At 37.4% G+C, this 13,792-nt stretch overlaps 1 protein-coding gene across 1 annotated transcript in view; it reads left to right on the top strand.

Annotated features, from left to right (window-relative positions):
• CNGB1 (cyclic nucleotide gated channel subunit beta 1) overlaps positions 1-11,667 on the top strand; it is a 104,115-nt gene extending 92,448 nt beyond the window's left edge. The window contains exons 16-18 of the mRNA XM_053719525.1: positions 1,083-1,229; positions 5,178-5,364; positions 11,381-11,667. Coding sequence (XP_053575500.1) covers positions 1,083-1,229; positions 5,178-5,364; positions 11,381-11,584 — 538 coding nt within the window. The 3' untranslated portion in view covers positions 11,585-11,667. The remainder of the gene's footprint in view (positions 1-1,082; positions 1,230-5,177; positions 5,365-11,380) is intronic.
• The last annotated feature ends 2,125 nt before the right edge of the window (positions 11,668-13,792 follow it).

Consider the following 13,792-nt stretch of genomic DNA (forward strand, 5'->3'; position numbering starts at 1 on the left):
AACAGCATTGTATACAGCTCTCTCACATATACAGCATTGTATACAGCTCTCTGACATATACAGCATTGTATAAAGCTCCCTGACACATACAGCATTGTATACAGCAGCTGTCTGACATATACCGCACTGTATACAGCTCTGACATATACCGCAAGTTAGAAAAAGTGTGTTTTTTTCCATTTTTTCCTCATATTTTATAAAAATTTTTATAGTAAATTATATGATATGATGAAAATAATGGTATCTTTCGAAAGTTCATTTAATGGCGAGAAATACGGTATATAATATGTGTGGGTACAGTAAATGAGTAAGAGGAAAATTACAGCTAAACACAAACGCTGCAGAAATGTAAAAATAGCCTTGGTCCCAAACGGACAGAAAATGGAAAAGTGCTGTGGTCCTTAAGGGGTTAAATAAAATAACTACAATTACCTACAATTAAACCTAACACTACACTATCAATAAATTAATTAAATACAATATCTACAAATAAATACAATGAAATAAACTAACTAAAGTACAAAAAATAAAAAAGAACTAAGTTACAAAAAATAAAAAAATATTTACAAACATAAGAAAAATATTACAACAATTTTAAACTAATTACACCTACTCTAAGCCCCCTAATAAAATAACAAAGCCCCCCAAAATAAAAAATGCCCTTTTTTACCGACAAAACTCTAAATCTAGCCGATAGTTATTAACCTGCTCTTACCCAAGGCAATCCTGAAAATCTGGCCTTTTAGGGAATGGAAAACCCCAGACATAGGCCAATGACTGCTGTTTTGCAATAGACAGATATTTACTTTTATACACATTTTATTAATGTTTTCTGTTACTTATGAAGAGCGAACATTACTTATGCACAGTGTGATATCACCTGTAAGTTTTCTAACAGAAAGATACATTATCTGAAAGGCTACCTAGGTAAACTTTATAAGGGGCAGGCAATAAATAGTATGTTGGACTGTCCAATATGCAGTGTACTAAAGATACACCTGCACATTGTGATTAAAGTCATCAGGGAAATTCTATAGTCACATTTCCATATATCTTTAATATCTTTCCTATCATTACTTTAGTCTGCTGGCTGTTGGAGGAGGAAATCGTCGTACAGCAAATGTCGTGGCTCATGGATTTACCAACCTTTTCATCTTGGATAAGAAAGATCTGAGTGAAATTTTAACCCATTATCCAGAGTCTCAGAAACTTCTACGTAGGAAAGCAAAGTAAGTACCTTGAGAAAACTACTTACTGTATGTCAGCCATGGTTCTGTGCAGAGAAAATCAATGTTACTGCTTAAATAAGAAGAAGCTCAGCTACTACAGCATTGTATATTACTCTCTGCCATATACCGCATTGTATACAGCATTTTATACTGCATTGTATACAGCTCTCTCACATATACAGCATTGTATACAGCTCTCTGACATATACTGCATTGTATACAGCTCTCTGACATATACTGCATTGTATACAGCTCTCTGACATATACTGCATTGTATACAGCTCTCTCACATATACAGCATTGTATACAGCTCTCTGACATATACAGCATTGTATAAAGCTCCCTGACACATACAGCATTGTATACAGCAGCTGTCTGACATATACCGCACTGTATACAGCTCTGACATATACCGCATTGTATACAGCAGCTGTCTGACATATACCACATTGTATACAGCATTTTATACCGCATTGTATACAGCATTTTATACAGCATTGTATACAGCTCTCTGACATATACTGCATTGTATACAGCTCTCTGACATATACCGCATTATATACACCTCTCTGACATATACCGCATTGTATACAGCTCTCTGACATATACCGCATTGTATACAGCTCTCTGACATATACCGCATTGTATGCAGCTCTCTGACATATACTGCATTGTATACAGCTCTCTGACATATACTGTATTGTATTCTGCTCTCTGACATATACCTCTCTGTATACAGCTCTCTGACATATACTGCATTGTATACAGCTCTCTGACATATACTGCATTGTATACAGCTCTCTGACATATACTGTATTGTATTCTACTCTCTGACATATACCTCTCTGTATACAGCTCTCTGACATATACTGCATTGTATACAGCTCTCTGACATATACTGTATTGTATTCTGCTCTCTGACATATACCGCATTGTATGCAGCTCTCTGACATATACTGCATTGTATACAGCTCTCTGACATATACTGTATTGTATTCTGCTCTCTGACATATACTGTATTGTATACAGCTCTCTGACATATACCGCATTGTACACAGCTCTCTGACATATACTGCATTGTATACAGCTCTCTGACATATACTGCATTGCATACAGCTCTCTGACATATACCGCATTGTATACAGCTCTCTGACATATACTGCATTGTATACAGCTCTCTGACATATACTGCATTGTATACAGCTCTCTGACATATAAAGCATTGTATACAGCTCTCTGACATATACTGCAAAGATAAGCAAGGTCTCCAGCACTTTGTCGAACCAACTTTATTCAGACACAAATAGCGACGTTTCGGTGTCACAGCACCTTATTCATGCTTGATGTCATATACTGCATTGTATACAGCTCTCTGACATATACCGCACTCTATACAGCTCTGACATATACTGCATTGTTTACAGCTCTCTGACATATACTGCACTGTATACAGCTCTCTGACATATACTGCATTGTTTACAGCTCTCTGACATATACTGCATTGTTTACAGCTCTCTGACATATACTGCATTGTACACAGCTCTCTGACATATACCGCACTGTATACAGCTCTCTGACATATACTGCATTGTATACAGCTCTCTGACATATACTGCATTGTATACAGCTCTCTGACATATACTGCATTGTTTACAGCTCTCTGACATATACTGCATTGTATACAGCTCTCTGACATACACCGCATTGTATACAGCTCTCTGACATATACTGCATTGTGTGCTACTCTCTGACATATACCACATTGTATACAGCTCTCTGACATATACTGCATTGTATACAGCTCTCTGACATATACTGCATTGTTTACAGCTCTCTGACATATACCGCATTGTATACAGCTCTCTGACATATACTGCATTGTTTACAGCTCTCTGACATATACTGCATTGTATACAGCTCTCTGACATATACTGCATTGTATACAGCTCTCTGACATATACTGCATTGTATAAAGCTCTCTGACATATACTGCATTGTATACTGCTCTCTGACATATACTGCATTGTATACAGCTCTCTGACATATACTGCATTGTATACCGCTCTCTGACATATACAGCACTGTATACAGCTCTCTGACATATACCGCATTGTATACAGCTCTCTGACATATACTGCATTGTATACAGCTCTCTGACATATACCGCATTGTATACAGCTCTCTGACATATACTGCATTGTATACAGCTCTCTGACATATACTGCATTGTATACAGCTCTCTGACATATACCGCATTGTATACAGCTCTCTGACATATACTGCATTGTATACCGCTCTCTGACATATACAGCACTGTATACAGCTCTCTGACATATACCGCATTGTATACAGCTCTCTGACATATACTGCATTGTATACAGCTCTCTGACATATACTGCATTGTATAAAGCTCTCTGACATATACTGCACTGTATACAGCTCTCTGACATATACCGCACTGTATACAGCTCTCTGACATATACCGCATTGTATACAGCTCTCTGACATATACCGCATTGTATACAGCTCTCTGACATATACCGCATTGTATACAGCTCTCTGACATATACCGCACTGTATACAGCTCTCTGACATATACCGCATTGTATACAGCTCTCTGACATATACCGCATTGTACACAGCTCTCTGACATACACCGCATTCTATTCTGCTCTCTGACATATACTGCATTGTATACAGCTCTCTGACATATACCGCATTGTATACAGCTCTCTGACATATACCGCACTGTATACAGCTCTCTGACATATACTGCATTGTATTCTGCTCTCTGACATATACTGCATTGTATTCTGCTCTCTGACATATACCGCATTGTATACTGCTCTCTGACATATACTGCATTGTATACAGCTCTCTGACATATACAGCACTGTATACAGCTCTCTGACATATACCGCATTGTATACAGCTCTCTGACATATACTGTATTGTGTGCTGCTCTCTGACATATACTGCATTGTATATTGCTCTCTGACATATACCGCATTGTATACACCTCTCTGACATATACAGCATTGTATTCTGCTCTCTGACATATACTGCATTGTTTACAGCTCTCTGACATATACCGCACTGTATACAGCTCTCTGACATATACCGCATTGTATACAGCTCTCTTACATATACTGCATTGTATACAGCTCTCTGACATATACCGCATTGTATACAGCTCTCTGACATATACCGCACTGTATACAGCTCTCTGACATATACTGCATTGTATTCTGCTCTCTGACATATACTGCATTGTTTACAGCTCTCTGACATATACCGCATTGTATACAGCTCTCTGACATATACCGCATTGTATACAGCTCTCTGACATATACCGCATTGTATACAGCTCTCTGACATATTCTGCATTGTATACAGCTCTCTGACATATACTGCATTGTATACAGCTCTCTGACATATACCGCATTGTATACAGCTCTCTGACATATACCGCATTGTATACAGCTCTCTGACATATACCGCACTGTATACAGCTCTCTGACATATACCTCTCTGTATACAGCTCTCTGACATATACTGCATTGTATACAGCTCTCTGACATATGCTGCATTGTATACAGCTCTCTGACATATACTGCATTGTATACTGCTCTCTGACATATACTGCATTGTATACAGCTCTCTGACATATACTGCATTGTATACAGATCTCTGACATACACCGCATTGTATACAGCTCTCTGACATATGCTGCATTGTATACAGTTCTCTGACATATACTGCACTGTATACAGCTCTCTGACATATACTGCATTGTATACAGCTCTCTGACATATACCGCACTGTATACAGCTCTCTGACATATACCGCACTGTATACAGCTCTCTGACATATACCGCACTGTATACAGCTCTCTGACATATACTGCATTGTATACAGCTCTCTGACATATGTATTTCTCTCCTTTAGAAAAATGCTGAAGAATAGCAACAAACCAAAAGATGAAGGTCCCACACAGAAAGGATTTCAGCACATCATACCCCCAAGGCCAGAAACGCCAAAACTGCTGAAAGCTGCAGTTGCTGCAACTGAGAAAATGGGATTCAAAGGATTTTCCAAACTAAAACGTCGTCTTAGAGTCAAGAAAGGTGTAGAGGTAAGTAGATGAGGCACTCACATGTGATAAAACAAAGACGTTAGCCTGATATTGCCTTCCATGAGCGGTACGTGTAAGCAAATAATGATTCATTTTAAAAAGCCACCGATAAATACTAGTGGTAGTAATCACTTACGGCTAGATTTAGAGTTTGGCGGTAGCCGTCAAAACCAGCGTTAGAGGCTCCTAACGCTGGTTTTTACCGCCCGCTGGTATTTAGAGTCAGTCATTAAAGGGTCTAACGCTCACTTTCCAGCCGCGACTTTTCCATACCGCAGATCCCCTTACGTCAATTGCGTATCCTATCTTTTCAATGGGATCTTTCTAACGCCGGTATTTAGAGTCTTGGCTGAAGTGAGCGTTAGAAATCTAACGACAAAACTCCAGCTGCAGAAAAAAAAACAGGAGTTAAGAGCTTTCTGGGCTAATGCCGGTTCATAAAGCTCTTAACTACTGTGCTCTAAAGTACACTAACACCCATAAACTACCTATGTACCCCTAAACCGCGGTCCCCCCACATCGCCGCCACTCTATTAAAATTTTTTAACCCCTAATCTGCCGACCGCACACCGCCGCCACCTACATTATCCCTATGTACCCCTAATCTGCTGCCCCTAACATCGCCGACCCCTATATTATATTTATTAACCCCTAATCTGCCGCCCCCAACGTCGCCTCCACCTACCTATAATTATTAACCCCTAATCTGCCGACCGTACCTCACCGCCACTATAATAAATGTATTAACCCCTAATCCGCCTCACTCCCGCCTCAATAACCCTATAATAAATAGTATTAACCCCTAATCTGCCCTCCCTAACATCGCCGACACCTAACTTCAAGTATTAACCCCTAATCTGCCGACCGGACCTCACCGCTACTCAAATAAATTTATTAACCCCTAAAGCTAAGTCTAACCCTAACCCTAACACCCCCCTAAGTTAAATATAATTTAAATCTAACGAAATAAATTAACTCTTTTTAAATAAATTATTCCTATTTAAAGCTAAATATTTACCTGTAAAATAAACCCTAATATAGCTACAATATAAATTATAATTATATTGTAGCTATTTTAGGGTTTATATTTATTTTACAGGCAACTTTGTATTTATTTTAACCAGGTACAATAGCTATTAAATAGTTAAGAACTATTTAATAGCTACCTAGTTAAAATAATTACAAAATTACCTGTAAAATAAATCCTAACCTAAGTTACAATTAAACCTAACACTACACTAGCAATAAATTAATTAAATAAAATACCTACAATTATCTACAATTAAACCCAACACTACACTATCAATAAATAAATTAAATTAATTACCTACAAATAAATACAATTAAATAAACTAACTAAAGTACAAAAAATAAAAAAAGCTAAGTTACAAAAAATAAAAAAATTAATTACAAACATAATAAAAATATTACAACAATTTTAAGCTAATTACACCTACTCTAAGCCCCCTAATAAAATAACAAAGCCCCCCAAAATAAAAAAATGCCCTACCCTATTCTAAAATTAAAATAGAAAAGCTCTTTTACCTTACCAGCCCTTAAAAGGGCCTTTTGCGGGGCATACCCCAAAGAATTCAGCTCTTTTGCCTGTAAAAAAAAAAACATACAATACCCCCCCCCAATATTACAACCCACCACCCACATACCCCTAATCTAACCCAAACCCCCCTTAAATAAACCTAACACTAAGCCCCTGAAGATCTTCCTACCTTGTCTTCACCATGCCAGGTATCACGGATCGCTCCAGGCTCCGAAGTCTTCATCCAAGCCCAAGCGGGGGCTGGAGATCCATCATCCGGCTGAAGTCTTCTATCAAGCGGCGGCTGAAGAGTTCCAGAAGAGGCTCTAAAGTCTTCATCCTATCCGGGCAGAAGAGTAGATCCGGACCGGCAACCATCTTCTTCCAAGCGGTGACAAGGGGCTCCATCTTGAAGACCTCCGGCACGGATCCATCCTCTTCTTGCGACGTCCTAAGTCCGAAGGAAGGTTCCTTTAAATGACGTCATCCAAGATGGCGTCCCTCGAATTCCGATTGGCTGATAGGATTCCATCAGCCAATCGGAATTAAGGTAGGAAAAATCTGATTGGCTGATTGAATCAGCCAATCAGATTGAGCTTGCATCCTATTGGCTGTTCCGATCAGCCAATAGAATGCGAGTTCAATCTGATTGGCTGATTGGATCAGCCAATTGGATTAAACTTAAATCTGATTGGCTGATTCCATCAGCCAATCAGATTTTTCCTACCTTAATTCCGATTGGCTGATAGAATCCTATCAGCCAATCGGAATTCGAGGGACGCCATCTTGGATGACGTCATTTAAAGGAACCTTCATTCACTTAGGACGTCGCAAGAAGAGGATGGATCCGCGCCGGAGGTCTTCAACATGGAGCCGGTCCGGATCTACTCTTCTGCCCGGATAGCATGAAGACTTTGGAGCCTCTTCTGGACCTCTTCAGCCGTTGCTTGATAGAAGACTTCAGCCGGATGATGGATCTCCAGCCCCCGCTTGGGCTTGGATGAAGATTTCGGAGCCTAGAGCGATTGGTGATACCTGGCATGGTGAAGACAAGGTAGGAAGATCTTCAGGGGCTTAGTGTTAGGTTTATTTAAGGGGGGTTTGGGTTAGATTAGGGGTATGTGGGTGGTGGGTTGTAATGTTGGGGGGGGTATTGTATGTTTTTTTTTACAGGCAAAAGAGCTGAATTCTTTGGGGCATAAAAAAAGGCCCTTTTAAGGGCTGGTAAGGTAAAAGAGCTTTTCTATTTTAATTTTAGAATAGGGTAGGGCATTTTTTTATTTTGGGGGGCTTTGTTATTTTATTAGGGGGCTTAGAGTAGGTGTAATTAGCTTAAAATTGTTGTAATATTTTTATTATGTTTGTAATTAATTTTTTTATTTTTTGTACTTTAGTTAGTTTATTTAATTGTATTTATTTGTAGGTATTTTATTTAATTTATTTATTGATAGTGTAGTGTTAGGTTTAATTGTAGATAATTGTAGGTATTTTATTTAATTAATTTATTGCTAGTGTAGTGTTAGGTTTAATTGTAACTTAGGTTAGGATTTATTTTACAGGTAATTTTGTAATTATTTTAACTAGGTAGCTATTAAATAGTTCTTAACTATTTAATAGCTATTGTACCTGGTAAAATAAATACAAAGTTGCCTGTAAAATAAATATTAATCTTAAAATAGCTACAATATAATTATTATTTATATTGTAGCTACATTAGGGTTTATTTTACAGGTAAGTATTTAGCTTTAAATAGGAATAATTTATTTAATAAGAGTTAATTTATTTTGTTAGATTTAAATTATATTTAACTTAGGGGGGTGTTAGGGTTAGACTTAGCTTTAGGTGTTAATAAATTTATTAGAGTAGCGGTGAGGTCCGGTCGGCAGATTAGGGGTTAATACTTGAAGTTAGGTGTCAGCGATGTTAGGGAGGGCAGATTAGGGGTTAATACATTTATTATAGTAGCGGTGAGGTCCGGTCGGCAGATTAGGGGTTAATAATTGTAGGTAGGTGGAAGCGACGTTGTAGGGGGCAGATTAGGGGTTAATAAATATAATATAGGGGTCGGCGGTGTTATGGGCAGCAGATTAGGGGTACATAGGGATAACGTAGGTTGCGGCGGTGTACGGAGCGGCAGAATAGGTGTTAATAATAATATGCAGGGGTCAGCGATAGCGGGGGCGGCAGATTAGGGGTTTATAAGTGTAAGGTTAGGGGTGTTTAGACTCGGGTACATGTTAGGGTGTTAGGTGCAGACTTAGGAAGTGTTTCCCCATAGGAAACAATGGGGCTGCGTTAGGAGCTGAACGCTGCTTTTTTGCAGGTGTTAGGTTTTTTTTCAGCTCAAACTGCCCCATTGTTTCCTATGGGGGAATCGTGCACGAGCACGTTTTTGAAGCTGGCAGCGTCCGTAAGCACCGCTGGTATCGAGAGTTGCAGTGGCGGTAAATTATGCTCTACGCTCCTTTTTTGGAGCTTAACGCACTGAAAACGCAGCCATTCTGTGAACTCTAAATACCAGCGGTATTTTAAAGGTGCGGGGGGAAAAAAAGCCAGCGTTAGCTACGCGGGTTGTTACCGACAAAACTCTAAATCTAGCCGTTTGCTTTCTAAAAGGAACAATAAAATCATCATTTAATCTACCAGTAAAATGTTTAAGTAAAGGGACAGTCTACTTGAATTTTTTTATTGTTTAAAAAAATAGATAATCCCCTTATTACCCATTGCCCAGTTTTGCATAACCAACAGTTATATTAATACACTTTTTACCTCTTCAATTACCTTGTATCTAAGCCTCTGCAGAGTGCCTCCTTATCTCAGTACTTTTGACAGATTTGCATTTTAGCCAATCAGTGCTGACTCATATAGAACTCCATGGGAGTGAGCACAATGTTATATATATGACACATATGAACTATCAGTGTCTGTGGAAAAACTGTTGAAATGTACTGAGATAAGAGGCAGTTTAACGGTTTAGAGATTAACATATGAGCCTACCTAGGTTTAGCTTTCAACAAAGAATACCAAGAGTACAAAGCAAATTTGATGATGAAAGTATCATGAAAGTTTTTTATTTTGACTAGATCCCTTTAAGGACACTAAAATTACATTGCAATATACGTTTATTATTTATTCTATCTAGTATTTGTTCTACTTAAATATGATCACAAGCTAATTTAAAGCACCAGTAAATACAGTAGATTTGCATAAACAACAAATGCATGATAAAAAGACAATGCAATAGACTTCACATGAGTAGTAGATTTTTTTTTCTGACAAATTTTAAAGTTATGTCTATTGCCACTCCTGTATCATGTGACAGACATCAGCCAATCGCAAATGCATATACGTATATTCTGTGAATTATTGTGCATGCTCAGTAGGAACTGATGACTCAAAAAGTGTAAATAGAAGTAAATTGGACATTTGTTTAAAAATGTCATGCTCTATCTGAATCATGAAAGTTTCATTCTGACTTGAGTTTTCCTTTAAATTTGACTCTAGTTGCCACAGCAAAAGAGGACAGTAACGTGTTCTACCAAGCTTTTCAAAAGGTGTATTCCTGAACTGCTTTTGATCTACAAACATATAAATTGCGCTAACAAAATGACAGTGTTTAATTATTTTAAAACATTCCTTTGGCAGTGCTTAGTGACACTGCTTTGTGAATTGTGTTTCCTTTCTGATGACTTGTTATCAGCAGCAGAGTATTTGAAATAGTTGTTTTTGTTCATTGTAACCACAGACCATTGACCTCAACATACCTATTCAAATGGGCTGAATAGGCAGGAAGAACATACCGTCTTATTTTAGCTCTCTCTTTCCATATACATAGGCCAATACAATTATAGTATCAAAAAATAAACCCAAAGGAGCAATTTCCAATATATGTAATGTTGCCAATATAACAAGCCATTCAAAACACTGAAATCCTAATTCTCCCTACTGATAACTTGTATAAATCTTGTAAAGACCACTGCTACCTTAAAGAAACAGTAGAGGATGCTCTATGGAGTTAAAAAATAATTATGTTTTTCTACAGATAACCACCATTAAAGGGACACTAAAGTAACAAATTACATTTTTATGATTCAGAGCATACAAAAAAAACTTTCCAATTTACTTTCATTATCTTTATTTATGCACACTTTCTGAGGCACCAGCTTCTACTGAGCATGTGCATGAGTTCACAGTATATACAAATATGCATTTTGTGATTGGCTGATGACTGTCACATGATACGGGGAAGTAAAAATAGAATTAACTTTGAAATTTGCCAGAAACAAATCTACTACTGATTTGAAATTCAAGCGTGCTATTGCATTATCTTTTATTATGCATGTGTTGATCTACTGCATTTAATGTCCCTTTAATGTCTATGGGGATATTTTTGACAAATAATTTGATACATTTCTCTAAAGGATTGGGAACAACCATTATATGTGTTTTGTAATAACATATATTGTGTCCGCATTGCAGCCATCTAGAACCAGCCCTGTACCTCCTGGATCCCCTGTTCACCGGCGGTCCCCTGTGCCTTCCATCAAACCAGAAGATGATGCCGCTGAAATAATCTCAGAATCTGCAGACAACACTGTTTGCATTCGCGTCAGTCCCTCTCCTGGTGGGGATGAACAGATCATGTCTGTAGAAGTGACTGCTCCAGAGGATGAAAAAAAATAAAAAATACCTGAAAGTATTAAGGTAGGGTTGCCACCTCGGCTATGTTTGCCTGGACACTTATGAGTTACACATGCTGCAGGGTGTGCAGGGATGAACATGAATATTGCTGTCCATGGTCACTATTCGTGTGCTGTCCAGGTGTGCAGTGCTTGTTGCCCTCTGCACACCCTGCAGGATGTTTAACTCATAAGTGTCCAGGAAAACAGAGCCGAGGTGGCATCCCTAAAGGTGACAGATAATTGTCATAAATAAATAAATTCTGTATAACAACTGTTGAGACTTCATTACTGAAGAAACAAAAAATAAGAAGTAACCATCATTAGATTTTAGTTACAGACTTTCAAAAAATACTTCTTCCTAATAATGGACATCAATAACATCTTTATTGTTAAAAACTTAACTACTTGAGAGCTGAGATACATTTTATTTGAGAAGAAATGTTGATTCTGAAAAGGAATAGTGATTTCATGTACAAAATCTATTGGATAACACAGCATATCTAATTAGTTATCATATTTGCAGCAATCTGAGTAATAAAAGACTTTCCTAGCACGTGACCAGAAGAGGATACACAGAACTTTTAACAAGCTTTAATTAGACAGCTGTTGCAGATTAACCCTTTTCTCTGAGAGAGAACCACACAAGGAAAATCAATAGGTCATTTATTTTTTATTTGTTAAAAGACAGAAGTGCTATTTTGTATACAAATATATTCATGCTTAGAAATAATCAAGTGTCTGTGTCATTTGTTTCATAAGTAATGGAGAATGGGTGTCATAATGCGATTTCCTGTTGTGTTCACCGGAAGTTGCTCTCATGGGAAATGGGTGGCTTCATTAAAGGTTATGTATGACTAATGATATCTATATAGACACAACAGTTTTTCCTATGATGCATGACCATACAGATCATGTGCATTTGATACACTAAACAAATTCATAAAAGACATTAACCAGTTTGAAATTGTAATATTAAATGTTTAATTATGTGCAGTAAAAAAAAATTGCAATTTACTTTTATTTATTTTGTCCTTTTTTTTCTGTAATTTACCAGGGAAAATTGTTGGTTTTCTCAGTTCCACTAAGTTTCTAATGGACATCGCCGTGTTGTAATCTAGGTTTTGCCATTATTTATCTCTTCTGCTAAGGTCAGATATAAAACAGGAAACAAAAGAGAATGTATAAACGAGGGTGTAAGTTACTTTAACAACCTTATATTACACCCACCCTTGCTTGCACAGTCTCTTTTATTGCCTATTTTATATCTTTCCTCAACGGAAGAGATATATAAAAGGAAAACTTAGGTTACAACGTGGTGGTGCCCAAAACTTTATGGAAACATCATCAATATTACATATATATATATATATATATTTAAAACATACATCTGCATATTATTATGAGGCAAATCTTTGCTTTGAATTATTATTATACATGTCTAGCATATATTTACTGTTTAATATCCCTTTAAGATGATACAGATATAGAAAAAAATATATTGTGAGACACATTTGATTACAAAGCAGAAGACATGGGGTAAAATATCACTTTTTTGTTGATGGGATTAAAAATGTAGGTCCCCATTCAAACCAATGTAACTCCCCTCATGCAGTGAGTGTATCAAATAACTTTACACTGGGTTTCAAATATGAATTCTTTCCAAAATGTTCAAAAATACCACAATTACCCATTTAACTTTAACTCTCTTCAAATGCATTTGGACCATTTAAACACCTGGGGCGAGATTATGCGGCACAGGCTTCAGCGTAACTGATGAAACCCGTGGCATTCGTAATTTCCCCTCGCACATCGGGGAATCACATATATGGTGCCGGCAGTTCATAAAGTGCCGTAAGTCGGATAAACTAGTGATGTCCAGAAATGTGCATAAATACAAATTTATGGAGTCACCAGTGACTTAAGTCACGTTAGAAACTGCAGGTGTCTAAGAAAAAAAAAAAAAGTTAAATCTCCCGTAAAAGTCTAACACGCCTCCCAAAAATAAACCTGACACGTCAAAATCCCTATATCTGCCATCACCCCCATATCGGAACTAATAATAAATGTATTAACCCATAAATCCACCAACCCCAACATCGCAAACTACCTTATAAATGTATTAACCCCTTATCCTCCATTCACCACATCGCAATCTACCTAATAAATATATTACCCCCTAATCCGCCATTAACCCACATCGCAATAAACG

Source organism: Bombina bombina, chromosome 1 (genome assembly GCF_027579735.1).
Source record: "Bombina bombina isolate aBomBom1 chromosome 1, aBomBom1.pri, whole genome shotgun sequence".
Lineage (NCBI taxonomy): Eukaryota > Metazoa > Chordata > Amphibia > Anura > Bombinatoridae > Bombina > Bombina bombina.